The 26,927-nt window shown below is 38.6% G+C and overlaps 3 protein-coding genes across 3 annotated transcripts; all 3 read right to left on the bottom strand.

Annotated features, from left to right (window-relative positions):
- Positions 1–2,355: 2,355 nt before the first annotated feature.
- LOC145581528 (miraculin-like) lies at positions 2,356–3,200 on the bottom strand. Its single transcript, XM_081638532.1, has one exon. It carries the CDS (start codon positions 3,167–3,169, stop codon positions 2,489–2,491), a length of 681 nt encoding a protein of 226 aa, XP_081494658.1. The 5' UTR covers positions 3,170–3,200; the 3' UTR covers positions 2,356–2,488.
- Positions 3,201–7,277: 4,077 nt separating this feature from the next.
- LOC145583451 (trypsin inhibitor DE-3-like) lies at positions 7,278–7,895 on the bottom strand. Its single transcript, XM_081640684.1, has one exon. It carries the CDS (start codon positions 7,893–7,895, stop codon positions 7,278–7,280), a length of 618 nt encoding a protein of 205 aa, XP_081496810.1.
- Positions 7,896–11,731: 3,836 nt separating this feature from the next.
- Positions 11,732–12,604, bottom strand: LOC145581527 (miraculin-like). Its single transcript, XM_081638531.1, has one exon. It carries the CDS (start codon positions 12,558–12,560, stop codon positions 11,880–11,882), a length of 681 nt encoding a protein of 226 aa, XP_081494657.1. The 5' UTR covers positions 12,561–12,604; the 3' UTR covers positions 11,732–11,879.
- Positions 12,605–26,927: the final 14,323 nt, after the last annotated feature.

Raw genomic sequence — 26,927 nt, 5'->3', positions numbered from 1 at the left:
TATTAATTCTTCAACTAATCCCACTATTATCATATCTATTAATAATTTGATTTATACTATTCCTCCTAAAAATTCACGCATAGAGAAATGGAACAAGTAATAAAATATGGAGGGAGTATAAGAATGTGTGAATAAAATATTACAAATAATTAATAATTATTTAAGAAAATATTATATATTGTGCCTTGAAATTAGTTAATTTTTTTTTGGTAAAGGGCTTATTTCAAATGCCCATATCTCCTCAATTTAGAAATAATTTTGAAGTTAAAGGTGAAACCTGGTTTTGTTTAGGTTATTCTTGTATCATGGATGAACACTAGCTTTCAAAATAAATGTTTAATAGCTCTTTAGTGAAATATTTGTACTCTTATATTAAAAAAAAGTTTCTAAGAACGCTTACATGCCAAGAACGTATATGTGTCATGCAGATCCCTTCGTTATGTTACGTCACCCAGACCACTTCTCATTATTGCTAGTCCGGTACGTATAATAAAAATGTCCGTTCTCCACAAGATTTGAATATGCAACCTCTTTAAAAATGAGTGTCTTACCACCAAGTTATATGATATTTATGCTATCTTTTGAATACACAATATAATTAACAAAATTAATTATAAGAAAATTAAATCATAATTTGAAAGGTATATTAATAAATAATAACATGATAATATTAATAACTTAATTGGGGCATTGTCAGTCCCATATGCTATTTTACTGTTTAAGCTTATATCAAAATAAAAAGTAATATTTGTCTTTTATTGTAGAGAATGTTTGTTATGCTAATTTGTGTAAGTACGTACATTCATATCATTCTAATTAATTGGAATAATATACTCTATCCATTTTTGTAATATTGCATTAATTATGGGGTTTGAGCACAATTTTTTTGATAGGGAAAAAAGGGAAGAGAGAAAAAAATTACCTCTGTTTTATATTATGTGCAACAAAAATTTGATGTTCACTCCTAGGAAAAACTTATTTGTGACTGTAACATGGAGGAAAAAAAAGATAAAAATGTATGTGATGATGAGAGATATAAAAAGAAATGACAACTTAAAAAAGAAAAAAAATATTTATTTCAAATATATGAAATAGAGGTATTTGCAACATGAGTTAAATAAACTCAACAAGTGACAAAAAGTATGTGTAATATTTGTAAATTTCCTAAAAAAGCAAGAGGTGCTATCAATAGAAAAAAACAAAAAAAAAGTATATGCAAAATAAAAATTTCATTCACCCCCTTTTTTTAATGGTTACACTTTATTTTTGTAATTGTAATAATTATTACTCCCTATGTCTTTTATTTTCATGCCTATTTCTCACAAAATTCGAGAATTAAGGAAAATGGAGGATGAATCGGACTAAAGGAATATTATATGTGAAAGATAAAAAGTGCAAAAAATTGTATAAGAAAGATAAAAAGTAATTGATAAATTTTAGATACATGTGTATTTTATATGGGAAAGGTAAAAAGTTATGGATTATATATGAATTATGATAAAATTATATGTTATTTTTAGAACAGACAAAGACACAACATTTTGGACACCCAAAATAAAAACACAGGCACGAAAATAAAGGACAAATAGAGTGCGTATTAATATTAATCGATCTCTTTCCTCTCATGATTCTGCCATCATTAAATTAAGTTGGACTTTTTGTGAGAAACAACTTAATAAAATCTAAATTTTGTAAGAAACTATCTAATAAAAAAAATGTTGTAAGAAACTACCTAATAAAAGTAAAATGCTGTAAGATACAACCTTTGACCGAATTTACACCGTTGACTTAATTATTCGACGTTGATCCACCTTAAAACACCCCGAAATACTGTAAGAGTTGGATTTCAAGGTGGTAAGGTTATTTTTGGGATGGTTGGAGGATATTTCGAGTTTTTGAGGGTAGATTAGTGCTTCAGGATGATGATTTTTGGGGTCAAAGGTGGTAATTTTGGGGTTGAAAGGTGGTTTAGGTGTGGTACAATGGATGCGATTTGAAGCAAGTTGAATTGTGTTAGTGAATTGGGAATGAAAGCAGTGATTTCGAAAGTGTTTTGAGGTCGGTCAACGGTAAAAATCCAATATTGGTACTATTTTACAACATTTTACCTTTTCATAGATAGTTTTTTTTACAACATTTTACCTTTATTAGATAGTTTATTACAACATTTTTTTTATTAGGTATTTTCTCACAAAATCTAGATTTCATTTGGTAGTTTTTTTTACAAAAAAATCCAATTTAGTTTTATCTCCAATTCTACAAAAGACATTCATAATTAATCAAATAAAGACCGATCGAGAAATTTCAATGATGAAATATATATACTAGTATAAAAAGTTTTTGAAGCGAGGAAGATACTTAATTTAGCTTCTTATTTATGACGATAAGACGTCGTACATTATTGTTCATCATAAAACCTTGTTATTTACACGGAGTACATGCGTACTATTAACTAATGTAATTTGAACCGAAGAAGACGCTGCGGCGATTAAGCTTTAACGAAGGTTAAAATGTGGAAGAAATTTGGCCACTTTGGAACTAGACTTAACCACAACATGCTGAGGTCATCTGGGCCGCCAATAGCGTCAATAACGCCGCATTCAATATCTTTCTTAGCTGCAAGCGCATCAATAGTACTACTAGACGGACAATATTCGAGCTGGTAAAAGTTCCAGTAATCAAAGGTGCTTTTTTCTATTTTGAACCAATTAGCAGCGGTCTGAGGGCTCAGGTTTCCGATACCACCTCCGGTAGACAAGTGGAGTCTACCGGAGTTGGCATCAGGGGTTAGCTGCCATGCCCCTTGCGAGCAGACGCTGGATGAGGTGTTGAACATTATGTTGAGGTCTGAGGAAATGTGGATGTATTTTTGTGATGGGTCGGATGGGAGGAACGTTATTGGGGATTCGCGGTACCAGCCTACGGATAATTGGGCTACGTATTGAGGGCATTCAGGTTGGTTTGGTTTGGATGCCGCGACTAGGCCACCACCAATACCGACTTTAGAGAGTTCAGTGCGGACGTAGTAGGATGAGCCGACTTCAAGTGGGTTACCGTCGACATCTAGGACAAGGGAGTCGACGTCGTTGGCGGCTGTGGTTGAAGTAACGATGGAAAGAGAGAAAATAAGGAGGATTGTGGTTGAAAGTTGGGGAAAAAGATTAGCCATTTTTTGGGTTTTGTTCGTTTTTTGCTTCTGAAGTTTGAGAAAAAAAAATAACAAAAAACCTAGCGCTCTAGAGCTTATTTATAGAAAAAAGACAAGTAAACAAAAAGCTTGCCTAGGATGTTCGGTCAACAAAAAGCCGACCGTGTTTTAGAAGTTTCTACACGCTGTTTTGTAGTCACCATAAATCAAGTTAAGCACAAACATTGTATTGATAACTTTTTTCTAGGTTTATGTTTTCTTCTAGCTTTCAGCATATTATTATTGCAGAGTACATTGATGATTTAGCAAATTAACCTGTCAATCTGGGGTTTGAATACATTAATTAACCTCAATACCTACCTATATAAATCATCTACTAAAAGTTGAATTAATATTGTTTCTATCACTTTTGTGCATCCCACTTTATATAATTAAGTTATAGATATATATCTACCTATTGTAATTTTGGTGCTTCCTACTTTTATATTTTTTTTTAAACATTCATAACAATGCTCTTTTTACTATTTGACCAGGTGCATAGATCAAGAACTAGAAAGTAAGGAGATATTATACAAAAAGGATAGTTTAATACACTTACTTTGTTACCACTAAATCAACTTTACTTATTATACAAATTATATGACGTGTTTTTTCAACTTTGAAATATTTTATGTCTTACACATAATACTCTAAAATTGCAAAAATCATAAAATGAATGTAGTACAAAATATATTTTTTTAACAGATTTTTAAAATTTATTTCACGTTTTTTAAAAAAATTACAAAGTTAGCACGTGCTCCTCGGGTTACAAAAAGTAGGTCCGCCAATACCCACCCAAGTGGATAAGAATGTTGGCTTGTTGCTAGAAGTGTCAAAATCGAACCGACCCGAAAAAAGCTATCCGTTTCGAACTGTAACCGGTCCGATTTGATCCGAGAAATTCAAGACCCAAACCCGATTTGTAACCGAACTGAACTCAACCCGAATCCGAATTCGACCCGATCTGAACTTAACCCGGCACCGATTTGATCCGACCTGAACTCAACCCGAATCCGGTTTTACCCGACCTGAACTCTAACCGAACCGATTTGATCCAACCCGAGCTCAACCCGATCCGAAATTGACCCGACAAATAACCGATCTAATCCGATCTGTTTTGACCCGAACTGATATTAACCCGACCCGATTTTAACTCAATTTGATTTTTACCCGATCCGAATTTAACCAGGCCATAATTAATTTTTGACCTTTTTATTCAAGTTCTTATACTGCTCCGTTATTATTAATAAGTTTACGTTTTTTATTACAAAGAAATAATCCGAAGTAACAAGTTTACTTCATGTATATACCAATTACATAAAATTATTTTCTAAGCTTTATATTCATCTCATCTAAAATTTGCTACAAATAGTTTGTAATACTTGAACATCAAAACCTCTTCTTTTAACTCGATAAAATATACTCCCTATGATACATGAATGACTTGATATTGACCCAATAATAAGGTAAAAACTCAATAATAACTCTAATTTAAAAATAACCTTATTTAAATATGAATTGGGTCAACTCGATTAAAATCCAGCCAAACACAAAAAGGAATTGAATTGAAATTGACCAATTTAATGAATCAACGGATCAACCTTATCTTAATCAAACTGAACTTGACCGAACCGAAATCATCCGAACCGAAATCAACCCGACCCAAATTCATCCGACTCGAAATTAACCCGGCTAAACCCGTTTTGAACCCGATTCGAATTTATCCGAACCGAACATGAACCGATCTGGAGTTGATCTGACCCATATCCAACCCGGACTCGATAGACCATGACCCGAATTTGATCCAACCCGACCCGATCCGAATTATAAGAATAATTTTGACCCGAACATATCCGACCCGAACAGACCCGACCCAAACTCCATCCGGTTATCCGAATTGACACCTCTACTTGCTGCTAATGCTAGCTAGAGGCCAAATAGCGACATGTACAGTGATAAGATAAAACTTAGTTTTCATTGTTTATGCATTGTACTACATTTGCAATAACAAAAACATGTAAAGATTTCGAACCACAATTGTACGGAGCATGTCACAAGAGATTTTTTAAAATTAATCACTGTCCCTTCTTTTACTTATCACAATTACCAACAATTCACTAGATATTTAACGACTTATTAATAAGACGTCAATAACGCCTTCTCATATCCGTCTAAGTCGTTATAATGATCAAATGAAATTTAAGGATTTTTAATTCACCCTTTCCCTCCTTTTTTCTTAATTGGCACGTGATGTGGTCAACGCCGGAAAATGAAAGTAAACGATGATTTTCCGACCAATAGTAGTCTCTTACAACATTTACCCTTTTATAAAGTAGTTTCTTATAACATTTTTTTATTAGATAATTTCTCGCAAAAAAAAGTACTTTATAAAGTAGTTTTTTTAAAAAATGTCCTTATTTAAATATTAAATTTGGTCATCTCGATCCAAGTTTAGACAAACCCAAAAAGGTTTTAAATTGGAAATGACCTATTAATGAATCAAGTATCGTCTCCTAATCAAACTGAACTGAACCAAAATCAGCCGAATCGTAATCATATCAACCCAAAGTCATTTGATCCGAAATTAATCGATTGATCTTAATCCGATCAAAATTGAGGCAGGTCAAAAGGGTAACATAGACCCAAACAAAAAAAAAAAAAAAAAAAAAATCCCTTTAATTAAAAATTAATAAATGTACTCATGAAATACGATTTTCTGTCATGTTCACAAGGGATTTTTTTTTTTTCCTTTCGGTTTTTGTACCTTTACGACTATCATTTGATCATTAATGTAACATAGTTTTTACCGATGATAATTTGGAGAATTTGTGGATATCCAAATTTCCCATTTGTAAAACAACATTAATTAATTTAATTAATAGCTAGAGACACGGTGTTTGAATAGTTGTCTTTGGACAACCCCAAATCCACAATATAAAGCTAAATGAAAAGATTTTAAGGAAATTTTGACTTTTACCACCTTCAAAATACGACTTAATTGATTTTACCACCTCCATAAAAAAAAGATTTATTTTACCACCACATAAAAAAAAAATAAAAGTTGGCTTTTACCACCAATCACCTCCAACTAACGGATTTCGTCCATAAATCCGTTAGTGGAGCCTACCTTGCACACGTGTCGCCATATTATTGGGTAAATTTAAAAATAAATAAAAATTAAAAAATCCCCATCCATCAACCGGTGGTTGTTGCCAGCGTCAGGACCCACACCGCCGGACCGGCTACGACCAACCCCACCACCTAACCGCTACGACCAGCCCCCACCACCTAACCGCTACAACCAACCCCACCACCTAACCGCTACCAGCCCTCACCACCTATTCGCCACACAACGACCACTGCACAGCCACCGCACCACACTGCACAACCACAGCCACCGCACCGGATTTCGACCCCCTTTCCACCAATTTCCGACCTCAAAACTCTAGCCACCAAATTCCGACCACCCATAAAGCCCCTCCTAATTCCGACCACACTTAAAACCCTAACCACCACCAAATTTTGTACTCCTAAAACCCTAGCCACTACCTAATTTCGACCACCTCCCTAACCCACACACCAAATTCCGGCCCCTCCTTAGCCCCACACGAAATTCAGACCAACCGAGGTAGTTGATTTCGTTGCTGGTTGGTTGACATGGAAGATCGGGGAAGATGAAGAAGAAACGTCAAAAAGGTGGGCCCTACTAAAGGATTCATGGACGGAATCCGTTAGTTGGTGGTAAAATCGAATTTTTGGAAATTTTGTTGGTGGTAAAATAATTTTTTTTTATGAAGGTGGTAAAATCAATTAAGTCGTTTTTTGGAGGTGGTAAAAGTCAAAATTTCCAGATTTCAATGTATCTTAATTTTTCCGATTTATCATTACTTAATGGAAAAAATAATAATTTGTATGTGTTTTGATAATTTGATGAAAAAATCGGAAAAAACAAAGCAGAGTTTTTCAAAATTAAAAATAAAGTTGTTATTATAATAATTCAATACAAGATTGCTTTATTATAAATCCAAGGAGGAATTATTCACATTACATAACATATATGGAACAAAAACTGGCTAAATTAACTTAAACATCACATAGTCTGTGAAGTTTGGGTAGTATAAGCTTTTCTGAAACGGAAGACAAGTTTAACATCATTATTCATGCCCAAAAGTCCGATCTCAAAGAGTCCAGCAAGTTTGCAAAAGACATTGTCACAATGGAATATCTGATATTCATCTGGTTGGACATAATTGAATGGTACTGTAATACTGAATGCACTCGGCCCGAGCGAATGAGTAGTACCTGCAGCCACATAGATATGGCCGGTTGCATTATCTGTGATTAGTCGCCACGCTAGTGGTTTCGTGCAGGTGGTAGTGACGTCGGTTAAGTAGAATTCAGTTGGACCAAATGGAAGGTACTTTGAGCTTATTGGAGAAGCAATTTTGAAAGGGTGGCCATTAGATGAACCATCTTTCTCTTGGGTTATAAAGAGAGGGCACGGCGAGGTTTGTGGTTTTTGGGCCACGGTGAGGCCTCCACCATTGGCGGTTCTTTGTGGGATGATGTAATAGGTTCCTCCGTTTAGCAATGGTTCACCATCCTCGTCCGTGATATAAGCAGTCGAGGCGGCGAAAGTAGGGAGAGGTAAGAGTTGGAGCAGAAGAAGAGTGGTTATTGCAACTGCTGGTTGGAGAAAAGGAATCATTAGAATTATTGAGCTTTGGTTGCTAGGTTGTTTGAGTAGTTTGGGAAAGTAGGAGCTAGTAAAAATTGTTATTTATAATATGATTAGAAAAGGAGTCATCAGAAAAAATGTTACTCCCTCTCTTACCATATAGTCGTTATACCAAGTTTTGTCATAATTTTTTCACTTTAAGTTTATAATATGATTAATTAGTATTCTTTCTCTCCAAACTTAGTTTAAAAAAAAAAATGTGTATTATACGGAGTGAAAACTAGTTAATTTATGTTAAAGGACTTTTCCTAGCCTTCATTGCTAGGTTCCCCCCCCCCCCCTATTTTTCTCCCTTCTCTCTCTCTTTCTAATCTTTTCTTTCTGATCTCAGTTGTGAATCTTTGTAGGGACTTCCATTGGTGACTGGTACAGTGTGCTTTAGTGGTAAGCTCCAATAACTTTTACATTGCATACAACAAATAGATCATGATTGAAGATTTAGGGTTCATATTCTCTGTAAGTATCTAAAGGACCATATCAGTATTTTCTCCCAAATGACTATGCATTTGTGGATTTCAAGTCCTAAGTACTAACTCACACATTATATATATTTTTTCAGGTGAAGTTGTTTTTATTAAGGCGATCGTTGATCGAATCTACGATATAATTAGTTTTTAGAAATTATGTTCTTATATTGGAATTTTAGAGCTCTTTGGAATTATTTGTAAGTGCCTTTGACAAGGTTTATTTATTTATTTATTTTTTTTAGGAAAATTTTAAATTACCACCCAAAAATAACACCTATTTCAAAATAACTACCCATTTAATTTTTTATTTTATTTTACCATCCTTTAAATTAAAAAATTACTTAGATTTCCACCTTTTTTAAAATTCCGGTGATTTTCCCTTTTGTGGCCCCACCCCCATTTCCATTTTCCGCTGCATCACCGCAAAACCTCTTTTCTCCATTTTCCTACTTCACTTTCTCTCTCCTCCTTCTTACCTGAAACCACCATGCTAAGAGGCAGAGGAAGTAGCCGCTCTCAACGAAAATACTTCAAGCAAAAGGGAAAGGGGAAGGAACATTAATTTCATAACAACCCCCAATTTAATTGAAGTAGGAACTTAGAAACCCTCAATTCCATTAAAATAGGAACCCTAATTTAAGAAAACCCCCAATTTAGTTGAAGCATGAACCCTAATTTCATACAACCCCCAATTCTACCTATTTACCCTAATTATAGTGGAATTTGGTGAAGGAAATGCGAATTGAAGTTGGGAGAGCTGTTTAAAGAGAAAAATCGGGGGGAAAATCAGTTAAAAGGGTCAAATTGGCGATTAGTAGCCGTTAGGTGGGGCCCATAGACGGAAAACCCACCTGAGTGCGGCGTTGACTTGCCTAAAAATAGGACCTGGTCCCACTCAACAACCCAAATTGTGCTTTGTTGTCCTTTTAAACAACTTTTGACTTAATTGGTTCTTCTGTAGAAAAGGAACCACTTAAGTGGTCATTTAAACAAATTTTCCTTAATAAATTATTATTTCTATCATTACTTTTCATGGTTTTCAATACATTTCTTAAAATGTAAATATATTAAAATTTTATAGTATAATGATGTATACCCTCAATAGATTCATTAAAATTTCTTCTTTTATAATATCACATATTATATATTTTTTACCTTTGAACTAAATATTCCAATTTAATAAGATTATACGTGATCATATAAGATTAGACATTTTAACCAGCATTGCAGTATTTTCAAAGTTAGTATATATACTACCTCCATTTTAAGCAATAATTTGATATAAAGTGTGAGTAGAAAATATCTAATCGTTGTAAATATTTTAAAACAAAGGTAGTAGATTGAAATCACGGTTGAAGATGATATTGCACTGATATGAGTACGTTTTGTATCATATTTCATTTGCTGATACAAAAGTCAAATTAGACAGATAAATTTTCTTTTTTATTTCTATTCGAATTTAATAATTTAATTGCAACATCATTAGATTTTCCTAGAATTTGATGACATATATCTTTGTTTTACATTGCTCCGATCAATTACTATTACTTTTTTTAACGGGTGCATGTATGTAAAGGTACATGCCCGAAATAAACATTTGAACTAACTTACATCTGAATTTTATTATTTTGTACAAGACTGGAAGAAAATGGTTTATAGTATGATATGAAGTATAGTAAGAAAAGGGTTTCCCAAAAAAAAATAAAAATATGGTAGTAAGAAAAGGAGAAGAAAGAAGAATATAAGGGGTTTGGATATTTTGTTCATTTCGTACATGTACCTTTAGATACATGATACATGATACATGCACCCATTAATATTTATTTATTAATTCTTTATAAGGAAAAAAATTGGATTTATATCCTTCACTTATTATCAATACATTTCTTGGTTATAATATCCTTTAAATATTGCATAGTCACCCAAGTAGATAAGATTGTTGTTGGCTTGTTGCTAATGCTAGCTAGAGTCCAAGTAGCGACAATTTGCTAATGCTTTCATTGTACTACACTTGCAATAACAAAAACGTGGATCTATATTTACCTATGTACTCTCAAGGATTTTTAAACCACAATTTGTGGTAGATGTAGGACAATATTATAATTGGTGTCCCGTATACAAACTTAATAGATTTTCATTTGGATCAAGCGTAAACCACCATATCCACGCAGAGTCTACCAATCTGAACAAACACGGCAGTAGAAGACCTTCAAAATTAATGTGAGTTTACCGACATGCCCCTAACTAAATGAATGAAAAATCGGAAATACCCTTTCCACACTTATAAGTTAAGTGATATTGCATTCTGAAATTGTGATATTAAGCTTACTCGCCAAATTTTTAATTAATCACTCTCTCCATTTAATGAGAAGACATTGTGTGAGGTAAAACGAATATAAAGTATTCTGCATTTTATATAAATTTTTTTAATATAACTTTATAATTAGGTATAAGTTGTTGGACATTTCATATATATTCTTAAAAATTTCATACAAATTATTCATAGTCAAACAATATATAATTTGTGCTACTTACAATGCTCTATATAGATGATTTAACTCAAGATCAGCTAATTCTATAAGACAACATTGATCATTTATTGTATTATATGGAAGTACAATTTCGAGAGGTCATGTTTACAAGGAAATAGATGCGGTTAATAATTTCCACCTATTGGACTATCATTATTTTTATCATTCATGTACCCTAATTGTTGCCGGTGATATTTTGGAGAACTTGTGGACATCCAATAATTCCCCATTTATTAAAATACCATTATTAATTAGAGGTATCAAAATCTGAATCATATGACCTGATCTATTCTGATCGACCTGAAAAAAAAATACTATTTTAAATTTCTACTCATATGAGTACAATAATTTAACATGATTTAATTTGAAATAGATTTGACCCGACCTGATCCAGTTTCACCCAATCCTACGCATATACTTGAATTGACACCTAATTGTTGTCTTTGGACTACAACAGATCCACAATAAAAGCTCAAAAATTTATGAGGCCAATAATTGTTATGTGTACGACGTCTAATTTATATCATTTTATGTTAAATAACATTGTTAAATTTATGTGTATGACGTACAATTTATATCAATTTTTAGCCAATATTATATTTGCACTAATCTATTTAATTCCTTTTATATTTGAAAGTGACATATTTTCTCAATGTGACTATTTTTTTTTAAGTGTTATACTTTATTTTTCAATAAAATAATATGAAATTCAAATTACATTTTATCATTAATTTTTCTCATATCATGGTCCTCTCATTATTCAGCTTCTCTAATTCTACAAAAATACATTCATAATTAAGTAATCAAATGAAGAGAAATTTCAAAGATGAAATTCTTTTATTGATAAGATCAACATCATACATTTTTGTTCTTCATACAACCTTCTTAATAATCTATATGCTTAAGTACATGCGTAGCAATATATGTACTTTGGGGCAAGGAAGACAATGCAACACTTAAACTTTAATGAAACTTAGAATGTGGAAGAAGTCTGTCCTTCTTGGAACTAGACCTAACCACAACATCCGGTAGTCATCTGTGCCCGAAGTAGCGTCAATAACGCCGCATACGATATCTTTCTTAGCTGCAAACCCATTGATTGTACTACTAGACGGACAATATTCGAGCTGGTAAAACTCCGAACTAGCAATACTTTTCTCTATCTTGAACCAATTAGCTGCGGTCTGAGGGCTCGGGTTTCCAATATCACCTCCGGTAGACAAGTGGAGTTCACCGGAGTTGCCGTCGGGGGTAAGTTGCCATGCCCCTTGCGAGCAGACGCTAGAAGAGGTATTGAAAATTATGTTAAGGTCAGAGGAAATGTGGATGTGTTTTTGTGATGGGTCTGATGGTAGGAATGTTATTGGGGATTCGCCGTACCAGCCTTCGGCTAATTGGGCTACGTATTGAGGGCATTCAGGTTGGTTTGGTTTGGATGCCGCGACTATGCCACCCCCTATTCTGACTTTTGAAAGTTCTGTGCGGACGTAATAAGATGAGCCTACTTCGAGTGGGTTCCCTTCCACATCTAGAACAAGGGAGTCTACGTCGTTGGCGGCTTTGGTTGAAGTTACGATGGTAAGAGAGAAAATATGGAGGATTATCGTCGTTGAAAGTCGGGGAAAAAGATTAGCCATTTTTTGGGTTTTGTTCGTTTTTTTACTTCTGAAGTTTGAGAAGAAAAACACTAGTAATCTAGAGCTTATTTATAAAAAATGCTAAGTAAACCAACTAGGGTTTGATCTATGCACCCAAGTGCTGTGCACTCGGTAAAACTAAAAACAAACGAAAGAACATACTAGTATATAAAAAAGAACAAAAAAAATATACTAGCATTTGAAAAAGAACATATCTGTGTTTGACAAAATAATATGTTTGTGTTTGACAAAGAATATGACATTACAAAGAACGTAAAGTCTTTACAAAAAGAACATGATAATACATTAAAGAGCATGATATTTATCATGGTTATTCTGGTGGTTGAATTTAACATTTTTTTTTATGTACGTACATTAAAAAAAATATTGTATAATGTAAATAACATATTGTTCAAACTCAAAGAACATAATAATCAAACTCAAAAAACATATTATGCTCTCGTTCTTTATAAGGCCCCGTTCTCTTCACCTTATATTTGCTGAACTGAAATTATTTTTACTGAAACAAAATTATATTTGCTGAACTTAAATTATTTTTACTAACCTTAACTTAATTTTACTGAACTGAAATTATTTTTACTGATTTTCTATTATACGTGAGGGTGCCAAACAAAGCCTGCTCATGTGGGAGGAAACATGCAATTAGGAGCTCTGATTCGGAAAAATCCTTAAAGATTGTATTACAAGTGTGATGTTTATGATAAATTCATATAGTGCAATGGAAATATTGAGCAAAATGTTGGTTCGGGTTATTAATTTCAAAGTAGAGAATGCGTTGATGTGCAATTTTCATGGAGATGAGACCATGTTGAAGCAAGAAATGAACAAACTGAAGAGAGATTAGTACAACAGCAAAATCTTGAGGTTCTTGGAGAAATATGTTCAACTATATATCTATGCTTTTTGTATCAACAAGATTGTAGGCTATGACAAAAATCTCATTATTGCCATCAGTTGCAACTTTAATCAGCATTATGCCTTTATAATATCCACTAAGATGTGCACCATCTATGCCTATTATGGGTCTCCACCCAAAAAACCATTCACCTAAGATGCAAATGAAATACAACAAGCCTTGAATTTTGATTCTTCATTTCCACTGTCAGTCTAGGTAACAAGTGCATAGGATCTAGGATTTGTAGCTTTATGCATACGATTTAAGATTTTAGCTTTAATCATCTCAGTATACTTGGGTAACAGTCCATACGAATAAGCAAAACCCTCATGAATTTGTACCCTAGCTAATGCATTCACTTTGTAGAATAACCTCAGCTTCACATTAAGCATGTATCTTTCCATGCACACTCTCTGCAATGAATCCACTAGAATGTCAGGATTTGCTTTCAAGTCCTGCAATAGATGCCTGCATAGCCATGCTGAAGACACTATCGGATTTTTTTCAAGCCTCCCACAAGTTTTGTTTTTGGTGGTGTAGGCTGCCTATGTAGAGAAGTTTTAAAAAAAATAGCCATTATTATTTTTGGGTATCTGGTGAAATAAGTTTTATAAGTGTGTATATGGTGAAATAAATTTCCCCAGAGTGGTATATGGTGAATTTGTAAAATTACACAAACGACAGCCTAACGTCCGTTAAGAAAATAGGCATTGTGTGATAATGTGTAAAAACTAGATGGTATAAGGTGAATTTGAAAAAAAGTTGGTGGTATTTGGTGAATTTTGTTAAAACTCGGTGGTATTTCGCGAAAAATCCGATAAAAATTTCATTGACACCTATAAATTACTAGTAACCAAAGTATAAAATCTTGGGGGTTCAATATCATAAACATGAGAATTAAATTATCAAGCTATCCCTTGTTTATTAAAATTAACGAAAATTAAAATGCTAACTGTTAATCAAACACGATCAGTATACTTTATTTTCTACGGAAGTCATCCTTAAAATGACTATCAATCACTATATTTAATTCCCATTGACCTAGTTTTATTTATTTATTTTTTTTTTTTTTTGTATTTGCTTCTCAAACTTAAGATATTATTTGTCTAAAATAAAATAAAATAAAGAAATATAATCTTTTTTTAAAAATTATTTTTTCGAAAATTAATTATAAAAAGGAAATTTTTGCAAAAAACTACCTTTTAAATCTTGTTTTTTGCATATAACCACCTTTAAAAAAAATATTGTAAAAGACCACAAATTTTAAAAAAAATTGTTGCAACTTGTCACCATTTCAATGTAAAACAATTGATAAATTTGGCTAAAAAAGTTGTAATTTTGAAAATATTAAACTAATGGTCAAAAGGTTGCATCTGTGACAATTAATAATGCAGAAGCGAGTAACATAATCAAACAAAGGGATTATATTTTTTGAGCATTGGTGTGTTACACTCAATATATAAAAATGATTTAACAAAAGAATGTAATAAGAGCAACACTTGAGTTTTATTATTAATCAACGGACGAATTTGTGCACATTAGATACATAGCATGGAACATCAAACATTGGCCATATTAAATTAAACATCACATAATCTGTGAAGTTTATGTAAAAGCTTTTCTGAAACGAAAGGTAAATTTATGATTAAAATCAGTATTCATGCCCAAAAGTCCATCCTCAAAGATTCCAGCAAGTTTGCATAGGACGTTGTCACAATAGAATATCTCATATTCATTTGGTTGGACATCACTGAATGGTAATGTTAAACTGAATGGACTTGTCCCGAGCGACTGAGTAGTACCTGCAGCCACATAGATATGGCCGGTTGCATTATCCGTGATTAATCGCAACGCTAGTGGTTTCGTGCAGGTGGTAGTGACGTCTGTTAAGTAGAATTCAGTTGGACCAAATGGAAGGTACTTTGAGCTTATTGGAGAAGTGATTTTGAAAGGGTGGCCATTAGATGAACCATCTTTCTCTTGGGTTATAAAGAGAGTGCACGGCGAGGTTTGCGGTTTTTGGGCCACGGTGAGGCCTCCACCATTGGCGATTCTCTGAGGGATGATGTAATATGTTCAGCCATTTAGCAATGGTTCACCATCCTCGTCCGTGATATAAGCAAACCAGGCGGCCATGGTTGGGGGAGGAAAGAGTTGGAGCAAAAGAAGAGCGGTTATTGCAATTGCTGGTTGGAGAAAGGTAGTCATCTTAAGATTTTTTGAGCTTTGGTTGCTAAGTTGTTTGAAGTATTTTGGAAAAGTAGGAGCTTGTAAAATGATATTATAAGAGGCTCCAAGCTCCAACGAATAAAACTAGAAAATTTTAAATGTTAGTTAGTCCCTCTGTTCTAATTACATGATCACTACACCAGCTTTTGCCCGAATTGTTATCACTTTATGTCAAATAACTAGCTTAGGATCCGTGCCATACATAGTGCTGTTAATCGGTCCAAGATCGGACCGGAACAAACCGACCCAAACCGGACCGAAAATTAGAATTTTAAGAACCGAAGACCGGACCGATTAAGCTAGGACCAAACCCGGATCGGACCGAAAAAATCAGTCCAAAACGTGGACTAGACTGCTTTGGCCTGATTTAAGAATTTTTTTAAAAAAAATTCTAATTTTTTATTACTTTTATGGAAAACTCAAAAAAAGTAAAGGAAAATCTACACTTTAACGTTTTTTTTTATTTTTTATTTTTTATTTTTTATTTTTGTATATTTAGTACAAAAAAAACTTATAAAATTAAAGTTTTCTAAGCTTATTAAGTGTATTCTTAACTACTATTTAAGGTTTCATGCATATTTTTAATAAAAAAAATCGGTCCGATCCAAGACCGATTTTTATAGGGTTTTGGACCGGACCGGACCGAAGACCGGAAAAAAATTTCTAAACCCGAAGACCGGATCGATTAATTCAGTCCGAGGTGGTCCAGGCCATATTTTCGATCCGGACTGATTTATGAACACCCTGCATGATTATTACTGAATTTTTATTTATTGTTGTCTTAATCATAAAATTAAAAATATAACATCAAGCTTTATATATGTAAAATATGCATAAAAATTTGAGTACAAAATCTGCAAATATATTATAAACCTTATACAACAATAAAAGGTTTATAATAAATTTTGTCGATTCGTACTCAATTTTGTATGACAAACCCTGATAGAAAAAAATACATTTCTTTAAATTTTATTAATAAAGTGCTAAATAAATTAAATTAGGAAATTTTGAATTTTGAATTTTAACACCACAAAAAAAATGGAAAATGGATTTTAACACTACCAAAAAAAAAAAAAAAAACTTTTATTTTAACACCACAAAATTTTTAAAAAATTTAATTTTACCACCACTTAATGGTTGCCGTCCAAAAATCCGTAAAGTGGGCTCCATTGTGCCACGTGTCGTCATATTATTAGTTTGAAAAAAAATTAAAATTAAAAAAAAAACCTAAACTACCTAGCCAACCCCATCCCCACCGCCGATAGGACGACGTCGGCCATCACCCCACCCAAACACCACCGTTTCCAACCCCAGCCGCCGCATGCAAACTCCGTCTCCTCCCTTTCCCCCTTCCTAAAATCGACAAAACCTCCTAACGGCCACTTAAAATGGGCGGCCGTTTTTCAAACCACCCAAAATCGACCACCACTTACGGCAACTAACGGTCGAAAACCACCCTAAGTGGTCGATCTCGACCATACACCGGTCGTTTTTTATCCTTAAAACCTGTTTTTGGTGGCAATTGTGGGTTGTTCGAAAAATGGCCACTCGTTTTTTGTGGCCATTAGGGCAAGGTTGCCGGTTTTAGGGATGGGGAAAGGGAGGGGGTAGAGAATCTGGTGGCTTTGGCTAGGAGTAGGGGTGTTTGGGTGGGGAAGTGATCGGTGTCGCCCAGCCGGCGGTGCGGATATGGTGGCTAGGTTGAGGGTTTTTGTTTTTTCTTTTAATTTTTTTTATTATTTTCTTCCAATAATATGCTGACACGTAAGCAATGTGGAGTCCACTAACGGATTTCATCCATGAAGTAGTTAAGTGGTGGTAAAAGCCAATTTTTTTAAACTTTTAGTGGTGTTAAAATAAAAGATTTTTTTTTTGTTTTTTTTTGCAGTGTTAAAATCTATTTTTTCGTTTTTTTGTGGTGTTAAAATCTATTTTTTCGTTTTTTTGTGGTGTTAAAATTCAGAATTTCCATTAAATTATCTTGATTTTTACATCAATTAATTTTAAGATTTTGAATGATTCAATATTTTTTATATGTAAAAAGTACAAATTATATGGTCTGTTTTGGGTGTTTTTGTCCCTTGGGAGAGTTACAACTCGAAGACTGGTCCTGTTGACTCTGTACCTGCAAAAACAACGGAGACACCGGTTGGGTGGTGCTCCGCCTCCAACGCTCAAATTAGTAACTTGAAGGAGAATAAAAAGTGCGGAAATTTAGGTGGGGATCTGCTTGGATTCCAAGCTCAGGTGTTCTCTGATGAGAGAGAGTAGGATGTAATAAATGATAGTAAATTTCTGAATTCTTTCAATTGTCCCCCATTTTGGGGGAATATCTCCCTATTTATAGGGTCCTTGGGAAAAGTGCCCCTTCCTAGGTTATTTTAACCTAGGACTGATGTGCTGCGCCGCCAAATAGCGGATTTTTGGGGAATTGGGCCCTTGAAGGCCGCAACTCTAAGGGAATATCTGGAGAGGCCACGTGTCAGCTGGGGATTGGTCAAGGGTAACCTGCCAGCCTCTGACACGTGGCACCTCCTCATTGGTCCACTTGTCAAGGGTAAAAATACCCCAAACATTTGCCCCTCACAGGTGGCACGTGGCAGGCCACGTGGCGCCTGTGACACGTGTCAGCCCATGAAGGGTGAACAGTGAAAACGGCTATTTTTTTACAGTGGTGACGGGGATTCGTGTCGTTTCACCCCCTATAAATAGGGATTTACCCCCCCTCCTTCTCCTCTTCACTTTTCACAATCTTGACTTTCTAGAGAGAGAAAAAGAGTTTTCTAGAGAGAGGTGCTCTGATTCCGGTTGCGTTTAAGCAAGTTTAAGATTTCCGTGTGCTCTTTCGAAGTCACCCGGTCACCGGTTTCTTTGCCGTTTTCAGATTTTTTCAGAACTCAAAGTAAGGTAACCATCCGTTTCCTTCTTTAAGTTTTCTTCTTTTTCCTTTTTCTTTAGCCTGTATACACTCATTTCCGGCTGTATACATTAACTTTTCAAAAAATAAAATGAACTCTCCATTTGCACACACGGCACTGCCTAGGACGCTCAGCCGGTCACCAGGGACGGCTGAGTCTAGAACCGGGGGTGCCTTGTCTGGAGTTGCTGGAGTGCTTTGCTCATCTCCGGCTTCTTCCCTCTCTGTGTCTGTGCAGGACACAATGGCTAGAACTAAACAGATGGTTATAAAGCCCAGTAGGCGGCGCACTAGGGAAGTGCCCGCAAGTGAAGTAGTGAGGGAGGAGGACTATGAGGCGGCTGAGCAAAGTAATTCAGCTGAGGACACCCCGTCTACCTCCAGCAACAACGACTCAAGGGGAGACGGTGAGGAAACCGCCTCCTCTTCAAACCGAAGTAACTCAGCTGAAGAAGCGGCTGAGGAGCAGGAAGGATCCGGGGCGGAGGGAGAGAACCTTGCTGAGGCTTATCGCCAAACAGCAAAGAAAGAAGCAAACCCGGATCCTACTAAAACCTGGATGAAGCCTGGGGACAGGGCCCTTCTTGAAAGTAGCTTTGAGGCTTTCAAACAACTACACCCCTTTGGGGAAGACTGGGACATCATGGTCCCTCCGGCTGATGCTGTTTTAGCCTGGGGGGATGACATTGACAATGCAGACAATTACTTTGTCTGCTATGAGGCGGTAATAGAAGCCGGCCTCCGCTTTCCCCTTCATAGAGGCATCCGGAAGATTCTGAAGGGATATGACTTGGGAGTATGGCAATTAACGCCTAACTCTTGGGTCAATATCCTTAGCTATATCGCCGCCTGCGAGCTCCAGGACATTGAGCCCAGCTTCACCGCCTTTGCCCATATGCACTACCTCAAGAGTGCCCCAGGCGGATATGGAGCGTGGTACACTATTTCCACGCTCCCGGAATATTTGATGACCTTGGACAAAGTGTCCAAGTGGGGAGGTTGGAAAGATAAATGGTACTTGGTCTCCTCCCCTCAAGTGAGGATAAACAAGATTCTCCGGCGCTATAACAAAGAGCCGGCTTTGGTGGGCCAGAAGTGTGTACGCCCAGCTCTTACTACCAAAGCCCGGGAGCAAATAATAGAGCCGGAGCTCTTCAAGACAACAACTGAGCCCTTGGGGGATGGGACTCACATAGTTGTTCCAAGAAACTGGATCCCCCACCCGGATTTCTTTGCGGATGAGAGATTCTTGTCCGCCTGCGGGTTGAGCCCTATGTTTCTAAAGGGTAGATACACTCACCCACCCGGCGGTCTTCCGTCTGCAATTTAAATTTCATTGCTTTGGACTTTTTCTTGCTCTAACTCTTTTATGTTTTTCTGCAGAGGAAGCAAGGAAAATGGTCGATCCGGCTAAGACCCCTCAAAAATCTGCGGCTCTGCTCCGCAAAGAGAATATTTTGGCCAAGAAGGCCAACATTGAGGCCAAGGAGGCCAAAAAAGGAGGGGTAAGATAATTCCAACTTCCCTTGAAATTTTCCAAGTTCTTTTGATTCCGATGACTTATGGTTTCCTTGCGTTTTTGCAGGCTTCAACAGGCATCCTCCCCCGTTCCATGACAAAGGTCTTAAAAAGACCTGGGGATGAAAACCTTCAAAAACCGGCTGCTAAAACCGGGAGGAAGGCAACCCCAACGGCCTCTGGCGTTAACGCCAAAGGTTTCCCTACAACCGGGGGAAAGGGCCCCGAAGCCATGGCAACTCTGAGTGAAAACTCAGAGAAATCAAAGAAAAAGCCAGATGCTCATGAAGCATCGAAGGATGGCGAGCCATCCAGGGCTGCAGGTGGTGCTGCAGCCGCAGAGGAGGAGCCGGCGAGGGTCGACTCCAAAGGTAAGATTGAAATTCCTTGGCCGCTTGACCTTATGCGCGTCAAAACTATGACTGACCCTTCCGGGGGGTCTGCAAGTAGCCGGCAAAGAATGAATGTCAAATACGCTGCTAGCCTCTCACCAAGTCCTTCTTATGCTGCAGATGCTACTTCTGCCCCGGACCTGGCGGGGTTTGGCAAACGGATGGTGAGAACTCTCACCCAGTCGGAGAAGAACTCCATACCCAACCGCCACGAGGTCGACTTTGACCAGATTCTGGGGCAGCTGGCGGAGGTAAGTGAAACTTGCCCCTTATCTTTTTCATTTCTTTTCATTTCATTTTGTCTTTCAATTTTGCTAAGTGTTTAGATTCCCGGATGACCTTGCTCAGGTTATGGTCCGGGTGGATGGGCTCCGGTTGCCTTTCCGGAAGAAGCAAGAAGAGGTAACTGATGCCAAGAGAAGGGCTCAAGCCAATCTCAACTCTGCTGAATATGCCTATATAAATTTTGATGTTGAGATTAAAGCCCTCGAGTTGAAACAGGAGGAGCTGGTCAGGACTTTGACGGCTGCTAATGATGAAGCCAACAACAAGATCAGCGACTTGGAGCTAAAGCTGAAAACTGCCGGCTCCAACCTCAAGGCCTTGGAGGGAGCTGATCAGGAGAACACTGCCCTAAGGGCAGAAAAGTCCCGGCTGACTGCTGAGCTTGCCACTCTGAAGGGCAAGCATGCTGAGGAGCTTGAAGCTGAGCAGGCCCGGCTCATCAAAGAGAATGAGCGGGACAACGAGATCCGCCTCCGATACGCTTGGGGGCTTCTCTATCCTGAAGTAGACTTTGAAGTCTACAAGCTGAGGTACAACTACGCCACTGAGGTGTACGATGCCAAGGTTCTCCAGGATCCTGCTCCGGCTCGCTTCAAAGGATGGGCCCTGGAAAACGGTGCTGAGGTTTCGGACACAGAGGAGCCGGACCTGGACGAGATTATAAAGGAAGTGAACAAGGACAGCCAGCCTGAAGAGGTTGTGGTTCCGGATGATGTTCCTTCAGCGACTCCAGCCCAGCCGGAACAGCCAGCAGCATAGCTCCCCTACTTCTCTGCGGCAGTATGCCAACCTTTTGCTTTTCCGGCCTGCGTGCCGAGTAATTATGTAGCCTTTCCCTATATTCTCTGTACACCGGATGTTGATCCGGCTAACAATGATTCCTGGCCTTGGGCCAATTTATTTGATGAAGTCGGTTTTTCTTATACTTGCACAATTTTTCAATTTTTTCACTTTTTTCACTTTTGCATATATACTCAATATATATACTTGTGAATTTGCCTATCTTATGAAAAGCATGCGGCAGGTACAAATCCGGCTGTCCTTGCCCCTGGGCGGCTGTGTGATTGGTTTAATCTGAAAAAGGATTGATTGCCTTGGAAACTTCTCATACTTCAAAGAGTATGGGATGTTTGTAAGGCAATCAATCACAATAGTGATTGCCCCAAACCAAGTACACAGCCGGACAAATGACAGACATACAACCTCTGCCCCAGTCGGTATCAAACCGCCTGGGTATTCTTTATAGCCATTACGCAAAAAAGGGTTTGCCCTAAAAGTGCGCAACTTGGAGAAAATTTAACTAAGTAAAAACTTATGATGGTACTCCGACTGATACTGGTAGGCAGCCGGAGCATGTACAACCAAATATTCCTTAGTAGAAATAACACAGTCAGACAGCTATGAGTTGGTTGTTTTAACCACTCAATCTTTGCCGCCTGCATGGGTATGTAGAACAAGCAAGGTGGCTGTTCTCTGCGACGATTGCACCCGGAGGGGTGTCGCCGGACGCCTATATCCATATTGGGATAGACGAATTTGTGAAAATGGACAACCATCTGGCCCTTGGCCTCAGGTCTTGTTGTAGACCGGCTGATAGCCACTAAACGGTTTTGTGCTTAGCTTAAGAATCCGGCTGTTAGCCTCTTGTCATTATGGACTTTTGATTTCATATACTAAGTATCAAACTTAGTTATCTGGCCACTGGCCTCAAGTTATTCATATATTAAATTTGCTATTGAACCTTTCATCATTAGTATGGGTAAACCCAGACGGATAAAAAGACAATAAATGAAACAAAAAGCATCTCTCATTAATACTTCTTGTTACAAAAAACTTTACAATACTCAGAAGTAGTACTTTTTTAAGTTGTCTACATTCCAAGTTCTAGGCAAGCGTCTACCGTCTGGGGTTTCCAGGCGGTATGTGCCGTCCCTAACTTCTTCATAGATCCGGTAGGGGCCTTCCCAATTAGGAGTTAGCTTTCCAAGCTCATTGGCCCTACCGGTTGCCTCCATTTTCCGTAACACAAAATCGTCCACTTTCAAAGGACGTTTGTGCACTCTTTTGTTGTAGGCTCGCGTCATTCTCAGACGGTATATCTCATGTCGTAGGGCAGCATTGCCCCTGCGTTCCGGGAGGGAGTCCAATGCCAGCCGCATGGCCTCCCAATTTGCCTCTTCATCATAGAGCATCACTCTGAGCGTAGGCTCATAGTGTTCAATGGGTAAAACGGCTTCAGCCCCGTATACCATGAGAAACGGGGTTTCTCCGGTTGATCCCTTGGCAGTTGTCCGGATGGCCCAAAGAACATGAATTAACTCTTCAGCCCAAAGACCACTGGCTTTTTCAATTTTCTTTTTTATGCCGTCTGAGATGAGTTTGTTGAATGCCTCAACCTGACCATTTGCTTGAGGACGGCCGACTGAGGCAAAGTAACTTGAGATGCCCTGATCTCCTAACCAAATCTTGAGCTGAGGCGTCTCAAACTGAGGGCCATTGTCAAATACCATAGACATAGGTACCCCAAACCGGGTGATAATATTCTTCCATATGAAAGAGATGACATCCTTTGTCTTGATATTCTTGACTGCCTCTGCCTCCACCCATTTGGTGAAGTAATCCATAGCCACCAAGATATAGCGCTTCCCGCCTGGAGCAGGCGTATAAGGACCCAATATGTCCATGCCCCACTTAGCAAACGGGACTGGGCTGTGGATTGCCGTCAGAGCAGTAGCCGAGCGATGTATTAGCTTGCCAAACCTCTGGCATTTATCACATTTCTTCACAAATTCCTTGGTGTCTGCCTCAAGAGTAGGCCAAAAATAATGCCGCCTGGCTCTGACGGCTAGGGACTTGCCGCCTATGTGGGAGGCGAAAAATCCCGCATGCAGCTCTTCGAGTACCTTCTTCCCCTTTTCTGGGGTAACACATTTCAACAAGGGCTTGAGAAATCTAGCCTTGAAGAGTTCTCCGTTCCTCAACTCGAAGTTTGCTGCTCTCTTTTTCATGACGGCTGCTTCCTGAGGTGAATTAGGGAGCGTGCCGTCTGCAAGATACGCCCGGATGCCATCCATCCAAGTAGAACTTCGATCCAGAATTCCAATGGGCTCTTCATAAATACTTCTTTTTTCAAGAATTTCCCAAAAGACTGACCGAGGCGTATCATGGCAGGCGGATGATGCCAGTTTTGACAGTGCATCCGCCGGGTGGTTATCTGACCGGGGCACTTGATTCAATCTGAATTCCTCAAGGGTCCCGACCTCATCTTTGACAGCCTGAAGATATTTGATCATTGCCGGTTGGGTCGCTTCATAAGTGCCCTCATACTGGCTAACAACCAACTGAGAATCAGAATGGGCGTCAATCTTTGTTGCCCCTGCTGCCTTACACATACGGATTCCGGCTAGCAGGGCTTCATACTCCGCCTCGTTATTCGAGGCCTGAAACTTGAACCGTAGTGCATACTCATATATATCTCCTTCTGGAGATTCACAAACAATGCCTGCACCACAGCCGTTCTTTGTAGAGCTCCCATCTACATACACCTTCCAAACTTGATCAAAATTATCCGGGAAGACCGGACGGGTCATTTCAACAATGAAGTCGGCAAACGCCTGACCTTTCACTGCTTTTCTTGGTTCGTAAGAGATTTCAAGACTTTGCATTTCAATAGCCCATTTCAACATTCTGCCGGATGACTCCAGAGTGGACATTGGCCGCTTGAGGGGCTGGCCGGTGTAGATTACCACCGGATGTGCCAGAAAGTATGGCTTCAATTTTTTGAAGGCCATATATAGAGCAAGACCAAATTTTTCCACCATGGGGTACCGGAGTTCAGCATTTTTTAACACATGGCTTATGAAATATACCGGGAGCTGCGTTCCGTCTCGTTCAGCAAGGAGAACGGCACTGAGAGCATGGTCTGAGACGGCTAGGTACATGTACAACTTCTCTCTTAGCAAAGGACTAACAAGCCTTGGCAAAGAGTGCAAGTGCTCTTTCAATTTTTGGAATGCCGCCTCAGCATCATCCCCCCATTCAAATCTAGTCTTCTTCCTGATTGCTTGGAAGAAATAAAGGCATTTGTCACCTGACCGGCTGAGGAACCTCCCCAAGGCGGCCAGGCAACCGGTGAGTCTCTGAACTTCCTTGACAGTGCGGGGTGACTTCATGTCAATTACCGCCTGTATCTTCTCAGGGTTAGCCTCTATCCCCCTTTGATCAATCAGGAATCCGAGAAACTTCCCAGACTCAACACCAAAGACGCATATCTTAGGATTTAACATAACCTTATGCCGCCTGAGTGTGGTGAAGGTTTCTCGGAGATCAGCAAGGTGATCCGCCTGCTGCTTGGATTTGACTATCATGTCATCAATATACGCCTCTACATTCCTCCCAATTTGATTAATGAAGACTGTATTAATCATCCGTTGGAACGTAGCCGGCGCATTCTTCAAGCCAAACGGCATCACAGTATAACAGAATAACCCCTGATCAGTGACGAAGGTCGTCTTTTCTTGATCTTTTTTCCACAGAGGTATCTGATGGAAGCCGGAATAGGCATCCATAAAACTCATCAAGGCATGGCCGGCTGTTGAATCAACCAGGCTGTCGATTTTAGGAAGTGGATAACTATCCTTTGGGCATGCCTTGTTGAGATCTGTGTAATCTACACACATCCGCCAAGTACCATTCGGCTTCTTTACAAGCACAACGTTTTCCACCCAGTCGGGGAAATTACAAGGCCGAATGAACCGGGCATCTAACAGCTTTTTTACTTCGGCAGCTGCCGCCTGACTTCTTTCCTCACCGTGGTTTCTCTTCTTTTGCCGGATGGGCTTCATTTTTGGATCCACGGCGAGCTTGTGGACAGTGAGATCCAGGCTGATGCCTGACATCTCTTCCACTTCAAAGGCAAACACATCTTTGAATTCTTTCAGCAGAAGGTGCAAGTCTGCACCCAGAACAGCATTAGCAACCGTCCCAACCTTAACAGTTCGCTCTGGACGGCTGTCGTCCAGAACAAGATCAATACTTTCACCAGCCGGTTGGGGACGGAGCTCCTCTGACCGTTCACCGGTCAGTGATTGCTATTTCTTTTCTTTCTTCACCACCACCAGCTCTGCAGCTTTTCTCTTTTTTCCGGCTGCTGGTGGAGGTGAAGGAGCATCCTTGACGTTGTCAAGGTCTATTGGTTCCTTCCTTTGGCCGTCTGCGGCCACAGTATCTTTGACGGCTGAGAGGTAACACTCCCTGGCCGTCTTCTGATCCCCGTTCAGGGAACCAACAGAACCATCATCCCTCTCATACTTGATAAGCATGAGAGCAGGGATGATTACAGCCTTGGCTTCGTTGAGGGTTGGCCTCCCAAGAATAATGTTGTAGGCAGTCAACTCCTCAACGACCAAGAATCTGACGACAATATGTCGTCCCTGGCCCTTCTCACCCAGCCGGATGGGTAGGTCAATTCTTCCGGCTGGATAGACCATCCCACCCCCAAAACCAACTAAAGGGTGGGTGACCGGATGCATGCTGCTGGAGTTGTATTTCAGCTTCTGCAAGCACCGGAGGCTGATGATGTCTGACGCTCTGCCGGTGTCAATAAGGATGCGCCCAACTAGCTGGTTGGCGACCTTGCATTCAATAACAACCGGGTCGTCATGCGGGCGGCGGACGCTGCCCCTGTCCTTCTCAGTAATGAGGACATCCGGAAAAGTGGAGCTGGCAGACGCCTGCTCCTCATCATCCTTATCCATCTTTCGAAGATGGCTTTTGGTGCCCCGGATGGTAGGGCCACCACAAGAAAATCCGCCTGCTATGGTGAAGACCGGATCCCTGTCGGTTTCCGAACTAGTAGCAGGTTGGGGGGTAGCCTTAGAGGACTGACCCTTGTTCTTCTTCTTTGTCCCGGCTGGGGACTTGGAAATATATGACTTCAGATGCCCTTTGTCAGCCAGACGGTCCAACGTCCGCTGTAAACTGAAGCAATCGTTGGTGTCATGGCCAACCTCCTCATGGAATTGGAAATATTTATTTTTGTTCCGTGACTGGACGAAAATCTTCAGTGGATTCGGCTTCTCAATGGACAACCGGTCCTTCACCTCCATGAG

The sequence above is a fragment of the Chenopodium album genome, chromosome 15, assembly GCF_948465745.1.
Source record: "Chenopodium album chromosome 15, dcCheAlbu1.1, whole genome shotgun sequence".
Classification (NCBI taxonomy): Eukaryota; Viridiplantae; Streptophyta; class Magnoliopsida; order Caryophyllales; family Amaranthaceae; genus Chenopodium; species Chenopodium album.
The sequence above is the reverse complement of the archived record's forward strand: the minus strand, read 5'-3'. Positions and strand labels throughout refer to the sequence as shown.